Source organism: Pezoporus wallicus, unplaced genomic scaffold, assembly GCF_028554395.1.
Source record: "Pezoporus wallicus isolate ANWC-B61680 ecotype Strahan unplaced genomic scaffold, APGP_CSIRO_Pwel_v1 contig_3876, whole genome shotgun sequence".
NCBI lineage: Eukaryota > Metazoa > Chordata > Aves > Psittaciformes > Psittacidae > Pezoporus > Pezoporus wallicus.
In genome coordinates this window covers 648,802-670,361 of record NW_026636085.1, presented here as the reverse complement: position 1 = coordinate 670,361, position 21,560 = coordinate 648,802, and the positions used below count along the sequence as shown (strand labels likewise).

Sequence of the window (21,560 nt, the reverse complement as noted above, 5' to 3'; positions counted from 1 at the left end):
AGAGCTCATTGTTCCCAGCTTGTTCTCTTACTAGATCACATGCTCCTTGTGGCAGCTCACTGGCATTCTTGTTTCAAATTCTACCTCTGTTTATCAGGGTGAGTTAGTGTATGTGAATTATGGCCGCACCGAGGACTTCTTTAAGCTACAGCGTGAAATGGGAATTAACTGTACAGGAAAGATTGTCATTGCCAGATACGGAAAGATCTTCAGAGGAAATAAGGTAATGTGTCTGTACAAAATTGTTACGTGTGCAGTCCTTCAGTCGTTTTCAGGGGACTGAAACACCTAACCTAAACCGTTCTGGAGATTTTTGTGTGAGTTTTCCTAGAGCTGTGTTCAAAGATGTTCTTTAGTAGAAGATATAAAATCTGTATTTGCTATGTATATAATACGTTTATAGGAGAAAAGTAAATAAGTTTGAAAACGAATTGTTTTATTCATGTTCATACTATAAATTCTTTCAAAATGTTACTCATGTTCTTGGGTAATATTCTAATTCTGAGCTAGTCTGTTCTTCCCTATTGGTTCAGCTGTGCTTTAAGATGCCTGAACTGTGTTTCTTTGTAATGATTTATGTACACCAGACAGAGACTATAACTATAGGGACAGTATTCTAAATTCTGTATTTTTTTATTGAATGTGCCCATCATATAAATATTTTTAAATAATGGATTTCTGTAGATACCCATGGTCTGACAGGAAAGGACATAATCATGTGCATACTTCAGGCATACACTCAAGTTATTTCTGTAGTAGGAATATAAGAAAACAGTCTATTTTAAGTGTGTTTGACTCTTGTACAAAAATTCGTTTGACCCTAATTTGGGCAGGACTGTAATGTCTATTTGTGAGTTACCAAAGGTATGAAACACTGAATCTCCTCGCTGGACTGTTATATCGTATCATAGGATCATAGAATGATTAGGGTTGGACAGGACCTTAAGATCATCTAGTTCTATCTGCCCTGCCTTGGGAAGGGATGCCTCACACTGGACCATGTTGCTGAAGGCTCTGGCCATCCTGGCCTTGAACATTGCCAGGGTTGAAGCATTTACCACTTCTTTGGGCAAACTGCTCCAGTGCCTCACCACCCTCACAGTAAAGAATTTCTTTCTTATATCCAACCTGAACTTCTGTTTAAGTTTAAAACCATTACCCCTTGTCCTATTGCTATAGTCCCCGATGAAGAGTACCTCTCTAGCATCCTTACATGCTGTGACTAATCTGTGAACTATGAAGTGCGTAACTAACTTACTGATTCACATACATACAATTTCCACCACTGAAAAGTGACATATAACTCACATTCTGTGTCAGATAATATTTTCACTAAACTATTTACTGCTCTTAAAGATACCATCTGAATGGAAAAGACTTAAAAATTGAAGAAGGTGTTGCTGTCTATGAATCTTTCCTTAAAATGAAATACAAACACCTCAGAGTTACTAATATCTAAAGGGGCAGTTGTCCTGCATTTTGGAAGCCACATGCCCTCTTTGGCACAAAGGGATGACATGTTTATTGTTGTGATAGTATTTCTAATTGTTTGTATACTGAAGAATTTGAAAGCCTGTATAAAATCTGTAGAACTGTCCTGTCATTTTCTGACTTCCTAATAGTGTGCAAGAATAGGATAGCAGATGAAGGCAAGTACTGTATTTCCTAAAAAAGCTCTGATATTTTTGGATTAAAGTACCCAAATTTAAAACTGTTGAGGATTAGTTGTCAGTCACTATACGTCACCATCACATCTAGTAGCAAAACAGATTGGAATGTGAGAATGTCATATGTTCTCTCATTCTCTACCAACTAGTATTATACAATAAAAAAGTTGCATGAGAACACTTTTAAAGATGAAAACTGTGCAAGTCAGTCCTTCTGCCATAATAAGCATAAGATGCACACTCTTTGGAGTTAGTCTTATTCACAACCAAAGACAGTTTCAATAGTAATAATCTTCCTGTGTACTCTGTACACTGAGATACATTCAGGAGATCATTAAGGTAAATAGTGTAAATAACAAGTATGACTAACATAAAGATAAGGTTGCATCGATGTGATACAGGTTTTTTTCCATCCATGATGTGTACATCTTGATAGCCAGTTGAGTGTATTGATCTGGATGACCCAATACAAACTCAGTTTATGTAGTAATATTCTGAAGAATGTGTTCCTTGCCACTCTGGGTATCTCCTACCTATAAAACCTCTGACTTTCATATGGAACCTGATATCTGCATATGTATATTCAGGAAATTTTATGATATGAGACGGTTATGGGCCATTTACTTAGCCTAAGCACTGTAAAAGGCCCCAAGGAATGATTGTAATTTATAATAATTTCTTTTGCCCTCCCTGAACTCTGGTGTCAAGCTATAAAGGACTGAATAGGGACTGGAGATGTACTTTGCAGGTGAAGAATGCTGAATTGGCAGGTGCCAAGGGAGTTATTCTGTACTCTGACCCTGCTGACTACTGCGCCCCAGGAACAGATCCCTATCCAAATGGCTGGAACCTTCCCGGTGGAGGAGCCCAGCGTGGAAATATATTAAACCTGAATGGGGCAGGGGATCCTCTGACACCAGGTTATCCTGCAAAAGGTGAGTGATGCTAGAGAAGTCATGTTCTGACGGTCTGGTTTCAGGAAAGGGAGGAGGAAGGTAGTGGGGATTGCAAGTGTTACCCTTGCAACAAAACACATATTTTCTTGATCCTTCTGCTGCTCAAAAGAGGCAGGTTTGGGCTTCACATCAGCAGGCCACTTCTGTAAATGATGCAGGAGAGAAAGTGAGGGAGATGTTAAGGAAGCCACACAGTGCAGTTCTGGCCTGCTTAACTTCACAGACATATCAAAATTAGCCCAGAGATCATGACGCAGGTATTCAACTGCTGAAGCCATAGTTCTTTCCTTCTGCTTTTCATCAGTAAGTCAGCAAGGAGTCAGCTTGCACAGCCCACCAATTTGCTTTTGCAGTTCTCCTTTCTGCAGGATTTGAGCTACTTTCCCTCCACAGGAGCCCCTGCTGGCAACACTGAGATCTTTCATGCCAGGACTCATGTCATATGGTTGCTGCTGCGGCCAGTTCTAAATGCATGACTGCAGACAGAATCGGAGAACCTTTGTTAGTGTCTCTCTGAAAACATGTTGCTAAATCATAAAGAATGAAATCACTGAAGAAATGTCAACCTGAAATTGAGGAAAGTGAGATGATTATCCCTGACTCCAGTGCTGTGAACTGTACAGTCCTTCTGAGAGTTGTAAATATGAAAATATCTGTCTTTTGCTTTCAGAATACACCTACCGATTAGACAAAGCCAGTGGTGTAGGTCTCCCAAAAATTCCAGTTCATCCCATTGGCTATGATGATGCTGAGACACTACTGCGGTAAGTGTATGGGAATAAGAGACATGAGGAATTTTAAGGAGCTTTTTGAAAGTTGTAAGAGTACTTGAAAAGAAAGGTGAAAGACTTTGGTGCTGTGCTTCTACTGTAGCTGTTGAAATAGTGTATGTTTGTCATTTGGTTCTCTGTAGGAGGTAAGCATGTTGTCTGCTACTGCATATCAGGCACATGGAGAGTGATCTGGAAGGGATCATTTGTTATGTCATGACCAGTCAAGTATACTGAAGATATAAAGCGCCTCTCAGTTTGAATAAAGGCAAAAATTTTTGAGGGTGGTGTGATACCTGTTTTGTGAAAAAGACCACAAATGAAGTGTCAGTCATTTGTCCAGGGAAATACTTGCATGTTTGATGGGACAGTATCTATACTGTTCGTTAAATGAAAACATGTGCTTTCTCTCATCAGGTGTATTATGTTGCATAAAAATTAAATGATGCTAGTAAACTAATACAAGGAAACTGAGGAAACTCTGGAGTATTATAGGGGATTTAATAGACATCTGTGTTTAAGTGCATCTACTAAACTTGCAAGAAGGCAGGCTACCAGTTTTCCAGAGGACAGCGTTAAAATTCATAATAACCAATAAAATATGTTCTGTGAACAAACTAAGATGTGGTTGAGTTGGCAAGTGTATCTGTCCTGGGTTCGGCTGTAACAGTTATTTTTCTCATTCTTAGTAACAGTGCTGTGTTTTCGAGTTTAGTCTTGAGAGCAATGCTGACAACACACCAATGTTTTAGTTGTTGCTAAGTAGTGCTTATTCTTATCAAGGGCTTTTCAGTCTCATGCTCTGCCAGTGAGGAGGGGTACAAGAAGCTGGGAGGAAGCAGAGAAGGGACATCTGACCCAGACTAGCCAAAGGGGTATTCCATACCACAGCACATCATGTCCAGTGTATAAACTGGGGAGAGTTACCCGGAAGGAACAGATCAGTGCTTGGGTCAAGATGAGTGTCAGTCAGTGGGTGGGAAGCAATTCTGTTGTGCATCACTTGTCTCTCTTGGGCTTTATTGCTCTCTTTTTCCTGTTGTTGTTATTAGTTGTTGTTGTTGTTGTTGTTACATGCTGAAGTGTTCTGTGGAGTAAAGCTTGACCAGAATATTCATTTACAGTAAAGGACATGCTTTCATTTATAATAAATATATTTTGCCTAATAAGAAACAGAACATCCAACATACTTTAAAATATTTTTAAACATTCCTCACAAGTTCATGTCAAAAATATAAATCCTTTAGAACAGGTGAGTAAGTACAGGAGATTGAAAGCCACTGAATTACTGCATTTCCAGTTGTGTTAAATGAGAAAAAAACATCTCAATTTTGACAATGGAACAAGAAAAGGTGACTTGGACTGCTGGTATTTTTCCAGTTTCAGACATCTTTGAAACATGTCAGCTTTGTCTATGCTACCAGATTAAACAGTGCTCAGGGACAGGCACTGGACAACTGCCTGTTAAAATGGTCCAAGTTACTCCCTGCTAATTCAAATGCAAATGAAGCTCATGGCAGTAGAAAGTTCCAGGGACCATTTACAAGAGGCAGTTTGTATACAAAACCAGCAGTGTTTTCCAGGATAGCTCTAGGTTATTCCAGGCTAATCTCAGTGCCCAGTACTATTCCCCTATGTTAATTTACTAGTATTAATGTAGCTGAAAAGATAGATTATTCTTCTATGGAAGCTTGTAGCATAAGACAAGGACCATCACTGTGGACTCTGGGTGCATGGGACCTAACAAAGTGCAGGTCATGTTTCCTCATTTGTCTTTGATGTTATTGTAAGATGTCTGAAACTAATAATGATTTTTTTTTCATAATAGTAATATGGGAGGATATGCACCACCACATAGCAGCTGGAAAGGAAATCTGAATGTATCTTACAACGTTGGTCCTGGTTTCACAGCAAATTACTCTACAAGGTCAGTTTTGTTTCCTAAGGAAAGTGTGCTTGGGATCAGGAAAAACAAGTTGAGCAATAGAATTTGACCAAAGGTAGAGCAGTCGGGGTTGTTTTGTCTGATTATGTCCGATTATGACCATTTCCTAGGCTGAAATGCACTCAGTGCAAAGCCTCAATAGATTGATGTCTTGATTGGATGGATATGACAGAATTACTTTAATTTTCAGCTAGGCTTGAACTAGTTTCATCTGAAAAGCCTTTGACAAACTATTTGATGAGACTGATTATTTTTTTGAGAGCTACATTTGTTTGTTGTCCTTTTAAATTCATGTGGGTCCAGCTTCTGGCCTTACCTATTGACTTACCGACATATTGCCTTATGTAAAGAGTATTAACCTAGAAGTCAAGTTTTGCAGAAAAAAAAAGCTTTACCTACAATGTCATTTTTGTATTGCTTCATATTGTTCTAAAACCAATTCAATAATTACAGTTTAGTACTAAACTCTATGTGTTTCAATATTGGCTGAGCTATTGTACTGACTTCATATGAACCGTTTGATCTTTTCCCTATGTCTTAGTTATACCACATGAAAAAACCTTTCTGAAAAATGCACAAAGACCCTTAAGGATGAATTGTTGCACCTCCAGCCGTGCTGCAGATAAGCACAGTTTCTTGATGCAGCTCAGTTTGTCTGATTTTCTGCTGACTAAGGTGCCACATTAGTGTTGACTGTGCTGGAGTGAGTTTTGATTTACACCAACATCTAGACGATTAGAACTATTTACCTTTATAACGTTAGATGGTTTTCATTTCTCATTCACTCTTCCACATTTAAAAACTAGCGGCCAGCAAAATATCTTTGCTTTGGAGTTCTGAGCCTGTTACCCATATAAATCTTGGCATAAGTACATAGCTTGCAAGGGCTAAATGCTGTTCTCAATTGCACAAGTATAAATCCAGAAAAAAAAAAATAGGCTGAAATGTTTTCAGATTTACTTTGGCTTGATGTAGGGTAAAATGCTCCCATTACAATTTATATTGTACACTTTTGAAAGATGTTGAGATGTTTTGTGGTCTAATCTGGTGGATTTTCTCTTTGGGTTTTTTTTTCCTAATACACTAGGAAGGTGAAAATGCACATTCATAGCAACAATGAAGTAAGAAGGATTTACAATGTGATCGGTATCATCAGAGGCACAGTGGAACCAGGTAAAGTCATTTGTCATCAGTGTAATGTGAACGTGCGGTGACCTTTACATGCACTTTATAGTTACAAGGGAGAAATGAGGAATATAGTTTTCTCTGAAATATTGCGCTGCATGATCACTGGTGTTGAAATATTTATTGCCCCAGCTTTCATATGGTTCAGGGTATGTCAGCAGTTTCACTGTAAGTGCTGATTTTAAGGGAGTCATAACCAAGACAAGTATTTGTCTTCAGGCAAGTAATTTTGCAATTGAAAGAATATTCTTAAGTGATCTTCCCTACTAACAGGGATTTTGCATTCCATTTGACAACATCATATACACCACTATTGGCTTTTTGTCTGTCTTGCTCTCTTGTAACCAGTGGGATTTTACATTCTAAATACAGATATATAGGCATTCTAGGATGATGATAACAGGACTTCCCTGTTGCCTGAAACACAACTGTTAACCATATTATAGTCACACAGAGATCTAGTCTGATATTAATAATCACTGTCATGATTTGGACAGCCCTTTTTATGATTGACTATAGATACATTCACAGAAATTCTGCATTCTGCACCTAAATGTTGTGAGTTGGCGTGCTGTACAAATAGAATTAGTGGATCAGGTTTACTGTGAAACACACTGTTGTAAAATATAGACAGATGCTTCTATCTTCAGGGGAAAGGTGCAGTATTTTTAATAATTTACGTAATGTTATGGAATTTAAGAGTGTTTAAGTCTTGTGGAATCAAGTTACTGTGACAAATTCTTTAGCACTGCCTGAAAGTGCAGAAAAATGTCTTTGGAGATTTAAAAGGTATAATGTCTTTTGCCTTTGTATCATGTAGATTATCAACTATTAAGCTTTGCTGCCTGATACCTACATGGAAAATGAGAAATTACTTCAAATTAAAATCTCCATGGCAGGAAAAAAGGTTTTCTAAGTAAACCTCCATAATGAATTTCTCCAGACAGATATGTCATCCTTGGAGGCCACCGTGACTCATGGGTATTTGGTGGCATTGATCCTCAGAGTGGGGCAGCTGTGGTTCACGAGATTGTGAGGAGCTTTGGAAAACTCAAAAGAAAAGGTAATGTTGTGAAAGAGTAAAACACACCAAAGCCACTGCTGCTAGTAGTGCCCATTGGTTTCTCTTGGATTTAAGCATATGCTTAAATGAAATCCATGTATCTTACTGACCTCTCAAGTAAGCATGCTGCTCTGCAGCTGTTAACTAGTTCCAGTTACAACCTTAGTATATGTGAGGTCCCTCTACTCAAGAGAAAGTACACCTACACCTAAAGGAAAACAAACGCAAAATGAGGGTACTGAAGTAAATAAGACATTTAGGTACAAATGATTACTTTGTGCTTGAGGCTGGTCAGATTGGATGTTTCAGTGGTCCTGTACGATTGATACTGTGTTAGACTAATCAGGGCTTCATCAGGGCAACATCAAGAGCCTTCTCAGTACTTGACTGTAGTTTGGCAACAGACCCAAGAATAAATTAAGCATCAGTACAATCACAGAATCACAGAATCACAGAATCACAGAATGGTTTGGGTTAGAAGGGACCTTAAAGGTTATCTAGTTCCAACCCCCCCCACACACAGAGGCAGGGACCCCTTCCACTAGACCAAGTTGCTCCAAGCTCTGTCCAGCCTGGCCTTGAACACTGTCAGGGATGGGGCAGCCATGGCTTCTCTGGGCAACCTGTTCCAGCACCTCAGCACCCACAGAGGGAAGAATTTCTTCCAAATAGGTAATCTAAATCTACTACCTTTCAGTTTAAAGCCGTTCCACTTTGTCCTGTCCCTACATTCCCTTATCAGAAGTCCTTCTCCAGATTACTTGTCATCCCGTTTAGGCACTGGAAGCTGCTCAAAGGCAGCCTTTTCTTCTCCAGGCTGAACAACCAAAGCTCCCTCAGCCTGTCTCCAGAGCAGAGGTGCTCCAGACCTCTGAGCATCTTCATGGCCTCCTCTGGATTCACTCAAGCAGGTCCCTGTATTTCTTATGTTGGGGGCCTCAGAGCTGAAAACAGGACTGCAGGTGGGTTCTCTTGAGAGTGGAGTAGAGGGAAAGAATCACCTCCCTCAACCTGCTTCTCACACCCCTTTTGATGCAGCCCAGAGTATGGTTGGCTTTCTGGTTTGCACAGAAAGAGCTGTGCAAACATAGTAGGATTTAATGGTTAAAAATATTTCATGCCTAGTTACATTAGAATAGGAACAAATGTCAACTGTACCGAGTTTCTGCTGCTGTCACAGCACATGCTGTCTCCCTGTATGACATCCCATGGAAAGCAGCTCTGACATAACTCAAATGCAGTGCTTGGAGCTTTCTTTGCTTACCCATTGCACTTAAAACCTATTGACATTTCGTTTTCTTTCCATTCTCCCCTGATTATTGAATATCAGGGGTGTCAGGGGAAACTGATAAAAGGACAGCAAAAGATGAAAGGGTTCCAGCAGCCTCAGGGAAAACTTTGGGCAGAGATATAGAGGTAGGCAGTTCCATTCGGCCTGGGTTTAAACCAAATGGAGAACTTCAAGTGAAAGATCTTTGTTTTGGAGCCAAAGTTACAGGGAATTCCTTAGCTTTTGAAGTATGGCATTAGGGAGACAGAAATTCAGTAATAGATACGAAGACATGCCAAACACTTTCCTGTCAAGTTAGACACCGGTATACGATGTGTACTAAATTGAAAGGAGCGAAAAGAATGGAAAAGCTTTCTTTCAAGAATTTGTGGACAAGCACAATATTTTTCCTTGTTCAGAGGTTTAAATTTTAGAACATTTTCTTGCAGTTACAACTGAGGGAAGAGAAAGAATACATTATTTGGCACAATACTGAAGCAGAAGTAAGATTGCTAAAAAATCAGAAAACAATTATAAGATTAGGTTAGTGAACAAGTTGGTGTTAAAATTCTTTAAACACACTTCTTTCCCCACAGATCAGGGTAAAATACGAGCCCCCCAAAATTGCCTTTGTTTTCAGGTTAGTTACCATATAACAAGCAGTCTTTATTTCTGTAATACGATTTTCATGGTCTTTTATTGCAGGGTGGAGGCCAAGGAGAACCGTGATATTTGCAAGCTGGGATGCGGAGGAATTTGGCTTGTTTGGATCAACAGAATGGGCTGAGGTAAACCAAAAGTGTGCAAAGAGGAATATGCACAGTGTCAGATGTTGGAGAAATCTGTACTAGAAAGCAGTTCTTCTACCCTCCTTCCTTCCTTCCCTCTCCTTTTGTCTCTCTGTCTCTAAGTCTTAAGTTTCATTTTCAACTAAGAATATATGGCTCCTTGCAGTATATTGTGTCTTTCCCTGACGTAGCTGTTACTTCTGTGGATAGGAAAATTATGCTGAGGAAAAAAAGCTCGTCAGCATTTTCTTCTTCTTTTCCTTCTCATAGGAGAATGCCAAAGTATTGCAAGCACGGGGAGTGGCTTATATCAATGCAGATTCCTCCATTGAAGGTACCTAGTTTTTAGTTGTCTTCTGCAGGAATAGTGATGGTATGTACAGATGACTGGGAGGCATTTTAGCCTGGAGATAGATCCAGAAGAGCTTTAATGTGATAATACTTTTGCATTAGTTTGGGAGTAGATATGGCAGGAAACTGTGACCCAGGACCATAAAGTACCCTTGAAATATTCCTGTCACTTCAGGGAGGAAGTCCATTACAGTAGCTACACTATTTGGGAAGCCATGGGAAGGGACAAGAAGTGTTGTACCCCTGTTCAGCAGTTCTGTGGCAACTCTTCAGAGTCAGCTTCTCATAATGTGTGTAATAAACAGAGGGATGAAGGAAAGCTCTCAAGATTTGTTTCAAAAGCCGGGCTGTAATTCGTCCTAACCAATACAAATGTATTGAGAAGATCACAGGAGAACTCTTCTACAGGTAGAATCAGCTTGTTCCTTGTAGGGAATGTAGCTCTCTAGTCCCTTTCTTGTTAACAAATAATGGCACAAGGTTTCAGCTGAGTAGAACTTGCTTCAAACCCCCTGCTATTGGCAGGATCACCTTCTACTAGCCAGATTTCTCAAAGCCCTGTCCAACCTGGCCTTGAACAATTCCAGGGAATAAACAAATATATTTGAATACATGTATATCCCTTTGAACAGAAATGTCTTCAAATAAATAGTTTTTCCTGTTTTTCAGGAAACTACACACTGCGAGTGGATTGCACACCGCTGATGTACAGACTGGTGTACAGTCTGACTAAAGAGGTAATACCATTTGTAAGTTTTAGCCAGCAGTTTCTGTGCTCACTTTCTGCTGGGGCTCTGCGTATAACATGATGTCAGATGTTTCTTTCTTTTCTGACTGCAGCATCCTTTTCAAGTCAATAATCAAGTAACAGGAGCTTTTTCCCAGGAGTGGCAAAGGGATTTCAAGCTTATACCCCTACATTATTCAGGATTAGGTGATTTTTCCGCTCCCCCTGTGAAAGTATTCCTTATAAGAACAAAAGAATGAAAGAAAGTCATGAGCTAGAGGGCAGAAACAAACCTAAACCTGGCTGCTCAGTTCAACTACTTGGGTGCCCATGGTAGGGCAAGACTCTGACTCCCTTTAGGCAGGGGAAGATTTAAGCTTGCTCTAGTGTTGGTTTTAGCATGTTGTGACAGTTTTGCTCAGTGTGCTCAGGTTCATTGTACACTGTTCAACATTCACTGGCTCTGACCATGATGCTCCCACGCATACTTTTGTGTTAAACAAACTTAAAAGGTAGGGACTTTTCTCAGGAAATAGCTTCACCATCTTATGTGTCAGATGTTCCTTGCTTTGAGAGTGTCTTACAGCACCAAGGCTTTTTATCCTTTTTTTTCTTCTGTTCATTCTGTATTAAAGAATGAACATTTAATTAGTCTTCTTTGTGTATATTTTATATATATATAATGTACCTTCAACTACTGTATAAGTTATATGAATCTAATATATCTGTCTTCATCTGCTGTATATATTCAGTCATTTGTCTTTTCCAGGATTGATAATTTGTTATCTTCTGGAAGGTGGCATTAGACTGGTACAAAAGTAAAGGAAATGTCCTAATTCAGTATAATCATTTTCTGGCAACTGACAGACAAGAAATTAACTTTGTAAAAATTATTAAATACAAAATATAAAAGAGAAATATTTCTGTCCTGAACTGCAGAAGAGCTGATCGCCTGCAGTTCCCATGCTGAGTGCAGGTGTTCAGAAGAGTCACAAAATCAGGTCAGCAGAGTCTCAGTTTGGACACCAAAAGCCATCCTTAAAATGTTGACCTAAATACTAGTAAACACAGTTGTGTAACCCTTTCTGGAGCTGGGAAGCAGCAACAAAGGCTGATGAATGCATTTTGGTAGCTGATGTCTGAAGAGAATTCTGATCAGGAAGCAGGTCCTATGTCATCACATCCAAAATTAATCTGTGGCAAAAAGACTTAACACTATTAACTCTGTACTATGAACAATTAACTTCATGACCAAAACCCCAAATGTGTTAGTTTTATTTTGATTCCTATTGTGGAATTCTTAGATAGTAGGTAGAGATATTAATGGTAGAATAGATATTAATAAACTTTAATGGATTATAGATAATAGATATTAATAAACTTTAATGGATTGTAGATAATTAAACTTTAGCAGCCCACTTTTATAAATACCCACAGTGTTTAAGCTGCTCAGTAATCTGCAAAGTAGTCAGAGTGATAGGAATGAACTTTAGGATGATCATTATTTGTATACCTCTGTAGCAGCTATGATGCCATAAACACCCAGTACACTTTACCATTCTAGGATTACTCCTGCATCCATGAAAATAATTTTTGTGAACTACAACAAAGTAGGAATAGTTTTGAATTAAGCCAAGACAAAACTGAAATTTCCTGCCAAGGTGAACGAAAGTTTTGGTTTTGTGAGGGATTTCTGTGTTGAATATTGAAATTAAATTGCTTAAAGTCTCATAAATAATCAGATTACAGATACTGACTCTAAATGTTTTACTTTCACTGTGTTTTCTTCCATCTGAAATGTCCTATTTTCAGCATGATATGCATTTTCAGCATGATATGCATATTAAAACGGAAGTGCAGAAATGTTGAAGGACTTAAGACCATGACCTAATCATTGCCCTAAGCCATAGGTTTTATGTGATGACAGCTTGTATATTTGTTTCTTGGTAACATATAAAATTGTACCCTTTGTCTTTTTTTACCACATGTTTTATCTAGATACCAAGTCCCGATGAGGGGTTTGAAGGAAAATCTCTTTATGAGAGCTGGTATAAAAGAAATCCATCAAGAGAATACAAGGAGGTCCCCAGGTCAGTGGCAAAAGAATATACCAGAAGTCATAGCTTGTAGAGTTGGGTTTTATAGAAACATCCACTTGAAAGACTGAGCACCTGAAAGAAATGGTGTGATTGTCAGCTGGTATAAATTTCAGAGTTTTATTGATTGTAGCTGATATACTTGTACAACAGGTTTGTGAACCTTTGTAGCATTACTGTTTTGTATAAGAAAAGTGTTCCTGTGGTTTGCAGACATTTAGACAAATAAGGGTAGTACACAAAAGCCAGCAGCAGGAGCACAAGATGCTGGCACAGCAGCTTTTCTTTGCACTTAATTCCAGTCTCCTGGAAGGCTGCTGAGTTTGGGTGGCTGGGGACCACGCCAGGCAGGAATTTACAACACTGTCTTTCAAATTTACCAGAGTTTCTCTATGGAATCTCAAAGACTGATTGTATTCCATGGAGCCATGCTGATACTGTTGTGAACTCTCTGAGCTGGGAGTTCGGGAAAATGGAAGTCAGCTCAATGATTCAACGCAGTGAGCTAAATTCTCCTCTTGAGAGTTTGATTTCTCTGCACCTGAGAGTGATGACTCTGCATCTCTGAGGATGCAGTTGATGAGGTGCATATAACATAGGGGGGGTCACAGGCAATTACTGATATATTGACAGAAAGAGTGTACTAGGAAAGACTGCATAATGGCTGCCACTGTAGGATAAATAATTGCCACAGTACTTGGAAGCAAGCTAAGATTATACTTTAAGTATTGTCACTCAAGGCATTTTCCTCTTTCTTGTTAACAGAATAAATAAACTGGGTTCTGGCAATGACTTTGAAGTCTTCTTTCAACGTCTGGGCATCGCTTCAGGCAGAGCACGTTACAGTAAAAATTGGGTAAGTCAGTGTCTTTGTAATGTTGTCTCCCTGTTACTGCCTGAATAATATCACCTGTAACTGAGCCACTTAGACTGCCAGCTTTTTGGAATAGTTCAGTTTAGTGTGTGAGAGTGGAGTCCCAGTTCATTACGAGAACTTCATGTGCTTCTGCAACACAAATATTGGATGAATAGGAATGGTCAGCATGGTGTCAGTCAGAGAGAACGACCTTTCCTCAGGGTAAACGGATATGCTCAAAATTACCCGTGGTTGATGAAGGCTTAGGAGTGACTTATGATGTCTTTTGACTGATTTGTAATTACTTATGAAGCTTTGTATTCAAATGATTCATGTTTTATGTAAAAATATGGATTTGACTCTGGAACATACTGTGAGATTAGACAACTGAGAAATGTTCAACGAGCATTCTGTGCAATGTGGCCTTTTCCTTTGGAAAACCAGGACAATGCCTTTTCAGTGCCTTCCACAGCTGCATAATGGTTTTGTTTGGCTTTGTTTGTTTCAGAATGTAGAAAAATACAGCAGCTACCCAGTTTACCACAGTGTCTATGAAACCTATGAAATTGTGGAAAGGTTTTATGATCCCACTTTCAAGAATCATCTGACAGTCGCACAGGTACGGGGAGGGCTAGTGTTTGAACTGGCCAACTCCGCTGTTCTTCCTTTCGACTGCAGAGATTATGCAACAGCTCTGAGCAACTATGCTCACATCATCTATAATTTATCAAGGAATCATGAAGAGGAACTGACAACATACAACGTATCCTTTGGTATGCATAGTCTTTCTTCACACTCCTCCCCTGTTAATTCTAGCAATGCCTTATGTTGATCTCTGTTTTAGTCATGATTTGGTATTTACCTTGTGCTGTATGGACAGTAAATAAAACAAGAGCCTCGCCTCTCCTGTTGAGACCATGCCACTGTCAAGTAGAGCTATCACTTACAGTCTCATGTTCATTGATCTGTGCATGGTTGACTGGTGTTGGCAACAAGATATGTTTGTCTGTGTCCCTAAAAAAAAAATCACACTGCTTTGCAGTTTATGGTGTTGGATAATTGTCTGACACTGATTGTAGGATCATAGGATATTTCATAGAATCATAGAATAGTTAGGGTTGGAAAGGACCTTAATATCATCTAGTTCCAACCCCCCTGCCATGGGCAGGGACACCTGGCACTAAACCATGTCACCCGACTCTGTCCAACCTGACCTTGAACACCGCCAGGGATGGAGCATTCACAACATCCTTGGGCAACCCATTCCAGTGCCTCACCACCCTCATAGTAAAGAACTTCCTTATATCTAACCTAAACTTCCCCTGTGTAAATTAGAAGGAACTTCCCCTGTTTCAGGTTAGGTGGAACATCAGGAGGTCTCTAGGTCAACCTGCCCAAAGCTGGGTCAGCTCCAAGGCCATACCAGTTTGCTCAGAGCTTTATCCCATCTGGTCTTGAAAGCCACGAAGGACAGACACTACAGAACCCCACTGAACCACAATGCTTGATTGTCCTCAGGGTAAAAAGATTCTCCTTATATCCAGCAGAACTTGTCTTGTTTCAATTTATAGATATATGATGGCAAGTGTAAGCACCATGAGAAGTTTGCCTCGAGGCTTGGTAAAGAAGGAATGGTTCATTTCTATGCCATAATGGAGATCTTGTGCTGGCAGGTGAAATTTTATTTTATATTACAGGCATTCACAAGATGCCTCCTGCCTGAGAAGCTTTTATTTTATTGGCAGCATTATATAGCATTCAGTTTAGGACTTGGCTGCTAATGACCAATATCAAGAACATGTGCACACACACATACATACGCATATACTCTCTGTCTCAAAACTCAGTGTGTGTGGAAAGACATACAAGTAAAACACAGGTTGTTGGGATTTATAAAATCCTGAACCTACCTGAACAGCCAGGTTCTGGAAATCATCATATAGTTTTTGATATTTCTGTGCCATCTTCAAGTAGCAAATGATAATATTCACAAAAATACTGTTTTCTATTGTCTCCAAGGCACAGAATTACATCATTTTTAATGTAAGAATATAGGGTCATCCGACTTTCATCCAGTAAGAATTGACAGCTCACAATCACAGTGAAAGATAAACCTGTAATTTGAAAAATGTGATTTGTTTCATGATTCCTTCAGTATTTGAAGTTAAATACTTCCTTCTTGCTCCCTCCAGATGCCCTCTTTTCAGCTGTGAAGAATTTTACTGAAGTTGCTGCTAGCTTTCATGAGAGACTGCAACAAATAGATAGCAATAAGTAAGTTTAACTCTTTTAATTCCAGTCACATATTCCACATAGTCTTCTGGGCTCAGAGGACATAGTCTTCACTTGCATTTAGTGCCCTGAATAACCTTGGTGACAAGTAACTGTCAGTCATTCGTTTCATTGGAAGTCCTTATGGACTCTTGTCTTTAAGGATGTGGTTACTCTAGGAAGAAAAGTGTAGAAATGTTGAATTAGTGGACACCAGAGACACTGCAGAGCCTGGGAGTCCACCCATGTTAGCTTTGAAAAGTATCCAAGCTAATTAGTGGCAATTCTTGAAGGGTTTGACTTGAGGAGCAGTGCAGGATGATACATGGATGTGACTAGAATGCTGGTTAGCATGAGCAGAGCCAGCTCAGGTGTATCACTCCCTCTAAGTAGAGACATGTCCTAAGATTTTGTCACTACATTATCGTTAAGGAACAAATGTTGACTCATGGTCTGTCTTTGACAGCAGTCTAGTTGTCAAGATACTGCTACCACTTAATGAAAGGAAAAAATCAGCTGTACCGTTATTGTATTTGTGCCAAGATTTTGGATAAGCTTTCAAGAAATTCTATGCACCTCCTATGCCAAAAGGCCTAATTTGACTTAATTCTTATTCTTGGTAGGCCGTGCCCAGATGACAAGCCAAACTTCCTTTTGTTTATACATAGGTGTATGATATCCTGCTTGGGAAGAATCTAACTTAGCCATATGCTTACCCTTATGGAAGAGTAAGTGAGAATAAAAGCCATCCTTTTAAGGGCAGCAATTTTCAGGACAAATAAACAATCAATAATTTCATATGTAAAATATGACATTTATGACATACAACATGTATGTAATATTTTCAGAATGGTTTCATTGATGGATGGCCTAAATTTAAGCTTTAATTCAACCAACCAGTTTTAGTTTCTTTTTACACCAATGTAAACTTGAAACAGTTTCATTGTCAGTAGTTGAATTACTCCTAAGATTACTGTGATATAAATTTTACCTATTCTTTTATTGGTGTATGCCTTTGAAGACTACAGTAAGTTCCTTTGTATAGAAATTACCAAACCCACATAAATTCAGTATAATCTTAACAGTTCTTTTATTTGTTAAGCATCAGAGCTATTCAGAGCACACAAACACAGACAGTCTCTGCTCTAGGGAATTAAAAATCTATCATCAGAAAAACACAGTTCTTGGATGGCTCAAAAGATGATTCTAACATGACAAGGTTCCTGTTTCGCAGATGTTGTGGCTTTACATAAAAATAAATGTGATTTCATTGAAGTAATTTGCAGCTGGCTGGCTTTGTGGAAAATAGGGTTTTTAGAAAACTGTTTTACAGAAGAAGGGAATGGTCTGCCTAAGCATCGTAGTGAAAAGAAGATAAGGAATAGATGCAGCATGAGAGAAAACACCTGAAAGTCTCTGTCTTCTTTGACACTATTCCTTGGTCTTTAAAAACACCTTTAAGAAACTGTCAGGTTATGAGGCAGATTGTCTCATAGTAGAGATCAGCATAATTCTGTTGTGTAAGTTAGCTGATATGGGTTGTCTTTTGTGGGCTACACTTGAACATTTTGTATCTGGTGTCCTTCATAAATCCAGAGCTGTGTACACTGGGGTACAGGATGAGAATGGGCCAAACACTCTATAGCTAACAGAGTCCCATTTTCTTTTTAGCCCACTTGCTGTCAGATCACTGAATGATCAGCTCATGCTTCTAGAAAGGGCTTTCATCGATCCTCTTGGATTACCTGGCAGGCCATTCTATAGGTAAGAAAGGCTTGGTTTTCACTTTCTGCCTGGAGTACCCTATGAGAATTCCTTTAAGATTTGCAGGTCTCTAAATGGAATTGTAATGATTCTATTCAACATGGTAAAAGTAAACAGGATAAATAAGATTGAAAAGGGAAGACATTAGGGAAAACTTCCAGAAGATACACTATACAGAAGGAGGACAAGTCTTGTTGGAAGCCTATTCAGATCCATAAACCTACTCCCATTGATTTCATTGGGCTTATAAACAGACCTAAAAGTTTGGCCCTTGACTCAATTCAAGTAATTTCAGTGGTAAATGATCTTAGGAAATTATTATTATTTGAAAGTGACATAGGGTATAATTGGAGTATCTACAATTTGATTGGTTATAACACAGCAGTCATGCTAGCAAATACAGTGTAGTGGGCTGTACTTCAACAGCAATGAATTCAGTAGTCCTCTCATCCAGTTCAAGAAGTAAATCTTCTTGGAGAGGCAGAATAGTAAAGTGTAGCTTTTCAATCCTTCTGCATAATGCAGAACAATAATCTTTCCACTGAAAAATGTTGAAGGAGAGCTTAAGATCTACAGATCTCTCAGTATCTACAGTATCTACCTTTCATAGCTTGTGATTAAAAATTGGTTGAGAACAGTCTCTGGTTAAAGCATCAACTTTCCTGCTTCAAATTATGTTTGTTTATATTGGAGATTGTGTATATCTATGAGAAAAAGAAGCTGGCTTTTTTTATCTCTCATCTAAAATAAGGGACAAGGAAATACTTTGGTCAACTTCATCTTCAGTCATCATAGCTATAAAGTTTGAGAATTCACATGGAATAACATAGCTTATGTTACTTTCTTGCTTTGTAGATTATAGGTACTATTGCTGCAATGGTTTTATTTATTTACATCTTCAGTGACAAGAATTTAACACGTTATATATAAACAGATTTGTTTTATCCAGAAAATAATGTTTTATTTTCCTAATGCAGAATATTGTTCTCTTTTTCCCCTTGAATTCTCTACAGACATATTATCTTTGCTCCGAGCAGCCATAACAAGTATGCAGGAGAATCATTCCCAGGGATCTATGATGCCATGTTTGATATTGAAAGCAAAGCGGATCAGCATGAGGCCTGGGAAGAAGTTAAGAGGCAGATTTCCATTGCAGCCTTCACTGTACAGGCAGCAGCAGAAACACTGAAAGAAGTAGGATAAATATCAACAGCATTATCGTCAGTGAGGACTACATTTGACAGTCTGCAGAAGCCTTAAAAACAGAGCATTTAAAAACACTAGGAGGATTATTACAAAGAACACAAAATCCAAAAAGACCTTGTTCTTTGCGCATAATATACGCAAGCGGAATGCATTTAGCAATGCTAACAAGGTAATGTACTCCACTCAGAAAGCTCAGGCTGAAGATATTTCCTGAAGTGAGAGTGAAAAGCTGTGATGTTTTCTCTCAGCTTCATATTTTAAGAATTGCCAACCACTGGATTTATTTTCAGAGCTTTGAATTTTGCTAGCTTGATTACTCTAGCAGTCTTCATCAGGAAGCCAAAAGTCATTTCATGTTTCTGTCATTGTCTAGTTTTATTTGTTTTTTTATTATTTACCTTGGGGTTACATAATTATACTCCAGCATAGCCCTTTCAGCTCTCCTTTTACACAAGGGTTCATGTATGAAGATTAGAAAACTGTCACATACCATGTGCTGGATATATAATATTATACCAAGTTTTGGGCAGCCAGCCCAGAATACTCATCCATGACGTTCTTCTCTTCACATGCTGAGTCTCACAGCTTTTTGCAAATAAAATTAAGCAAGAAGCCTTCTAGTCACTGGAGTGAAAACAAGGTAATCCATCTTGTCAGATATATAATCATCTCGCAAAGCATGTCTTCCGAGATGAAGACCTACTTTTATTCTTTCATCCAAAATCTACCCCTGCTATGACTTATCCATAACAAGGTATTTTTAATATGAAGAAAATTAGGAGGAAAAAAAAGTCCTCCGTCCTTAGTTTCAAATTAACCAAACTATTACCATTTTTGTACAGTCTCTATTTCTGATATTGCTGTGCAGCTTACTCTTATGACAGCTGAAAAGACTACAATGAGACAACTGAGATCAGACTGAGAAGTCTCAGAAAATCAGATCCTGTCATTTGATGCTCCACCACTGGAGGACTACTAACATCTTGGACAGAAATACTTCGTGTGATTTGATCTGCCATTTTAGCTGAGGCCTCCACCATGTCTTAGAAGACTGTCGCATGATCTGATGGTTTTCGGTGTCATAGTAGATTCTTTTCCTTAAAACATCATTCATAAGTATTTCAACTCTTCACATTAAAACCCTTTAGGCAAGTTAACTATTAAATAACTCATTATTTTACTTAAATGCTGGTCTTTCTCATAAAATAATCCAGTTTACCAGATTATGGAAAATGCTCTTATACCCAAAGTTATTGCCCAGTTATTTTCCCATTTTTATGACAGTGATTGGGGTAAAACCACAGAGATGTCTCCTCCCAAATCTAGTTGTGCTAATGTGAGACATTGCTGTTTCTAACTGTTTTAGTGCTGCTGGCTGCTCCACTGTTTCTTTTGCCAGTGGAGGATTCAGTATGATGGTCTATAATCTACCTCTTGCAAAATTAGTTGTTTCAATTAAGTTTCATTAGGGCCCTTTTTGCAATAGCTAGCAGATAATGTACAAATACAGATAGTTACACTCGGAAACGACAGCAACATCCATTAAAAAAAATAAATTGTGGATTAAAAGAACCCCAACAACTACCACTGCAGGGAATAGGATATAGGAACAGAAATTCTGCCTCTCCTATTAACTGTTCCCCTGCATACAAAAGATATAAGTTAGAGTGGTCCAGAGAGAGGAAGCACCCATAAGGCTGGTTGTAACACCATGTTTTATGTGACATTTAGGTAAGGTGGGGTTCGAACTGTCCACTTCTTGCCTCCATATTTGGGTCTGCTTTGTGAATCATCTTTGTTCAGTGCAAACCACAACCTGTAGCAGTTGAATTTTTAAAGCAAATGGAGCTTTGCTTACTTTTTTAATGGAAGAGTATTTTTAGATGAACTTCAGCGCATCTATTTCCCAAACCTACTTGTTTCCCCACTCACTTGTCAGCATGAAACTTTTCTCATCTCCATTCTGAGGAGCCTAATACTTGATGCTGACCTCTTGAGACAGCCACTGTGATTCTTATCCTTAGCTCTTCCAGCATCATCTTCGGTGTTCCTAGCCCCACTGCAGAAAGCCACCACTATTTACAACTTTGTTACGACAAACCAGCACTTGTTCTGCTTTTCCTCAGTATGGGCTGCAACTTCTGCCTGCTCAACGGCTTCTTCAAGAGTCTTCTAAGACATCTTTGCAGTCTTATCTGGGACTTGCAGAGAGGGGAAGACGGACAGCGGGGTAGTAAGCATCATAGGTATTCCATGGTAAGCTGTCTGCGCTTTTAAGTATGTTCCTTGGAATCCTTTGTTTTTGTGAGGAAGGAGCACCGGTGTCAGGTTCTGCAAGCCCTAATTTAGACATGGCAGCATCTAGCATTTAGGAACATTATGGCCTGTTCTGAAGTTCTTGATCAGTTTTTAAATTTAAAATAGAGATGCTTTTTAGTCTTCAAGATGCTTTTAGTCAAGATGCTTTTAATCTTCCCTTCTGTGGAAGTTCTGGTAAGAACATTCTTCTCCCTGAATCATTTTTTATTGTCAGTATTCTATGGAATCTAGATATAGCTGTTGCAGCCTTCAGTTCCTCAAAGACTATTCCAGGCAGAAGTGGCTGGTGTCATTACTGGACAGCAAGGGGCAAAGCCTGTGTTGCT

General features: G+C 38.9%; 1 protein-coding gene across 2 annotated transcripts in view; it reads left to right on the top strand.

The window, feature by feature from the left end:
• The window catches only part of LOC130593678 (putative N-acetylated-alpha-linked acidic dipeptidase), a 30,425-nt gene extending 10,898 nt beyond the window's left edge, over nucleotides 1–19,527 (top strand). Inside the window, exons 5-19 of one of the 2 annotated variants that reach the window (XM_057399017.1) lie at nucleotides 98–223; nucleotides 2,416–2,602; nucleotides 3,294–3,387; nucleotides 5,222–5,320; nucleotides 6,426–6,511; nucleotides 7,467–7,586; nucleotides 9,562–9,644; nucleotides 9,915–9,978; nucleotides 10,665–10,732; nucleotides 12,721–12,812; nucleotides 13,584–13,674; nucleotides 14,183–14,447; nucleotides 15,867–15,948; nucleotides 17,617–17,709; nucleotides 18,723–19,527. In XM_057399017.1, coding sequence (XP_057255000.1) covers nucleotides 98–223; nucleotides 2,416–2,602; nucleotides 3,294–3,387; nucleotides 5,222–5,320; nucleotides 6,426–6,511; nucleotides 7,467–7,586; nucleotides 9,562–9,644; nucleotides 9,915–9,978; nucleotides 10,665–10,732; nucleotides 12,721–12,812; nucleotides 13,584–13,674; nucleotides 14,183–14,447; nucleotides 15,867–15,948; nucleotides 17,617–17,709; nucleotides 18,723–18,912 — 1,740 coding nt within the window. In that variant the 3' untranslated portion in view covers nucleotides 18,913–19,527. Of the gene's footprint in view, nucleotides 1–97; nucleotides 224–2,415; nucleotides 2,603–3,293; nucleotides 3,388–5,221; nucleotides 5,321–6,425; nucleotides 6,512–7,466; nucleotides 7,587–9,561; nucleotides 9,645–9,914; nucleotides 9,979–10,664; nucleotides 10,733–12,720; nucleotides 12,813–13,583; nucleotides 13,675–14,182; nucleotides 14,448–15,866; nucleotides 15,949–17,616; nucleotides 17,710–18,722 lie in introns of those variants that run through there. The other variant, XR_008970858.1, reaches the window with a different exon arrangement.
• Nucleotides 19,528–21,560: the final 2,033 nt, after the last annotated feature.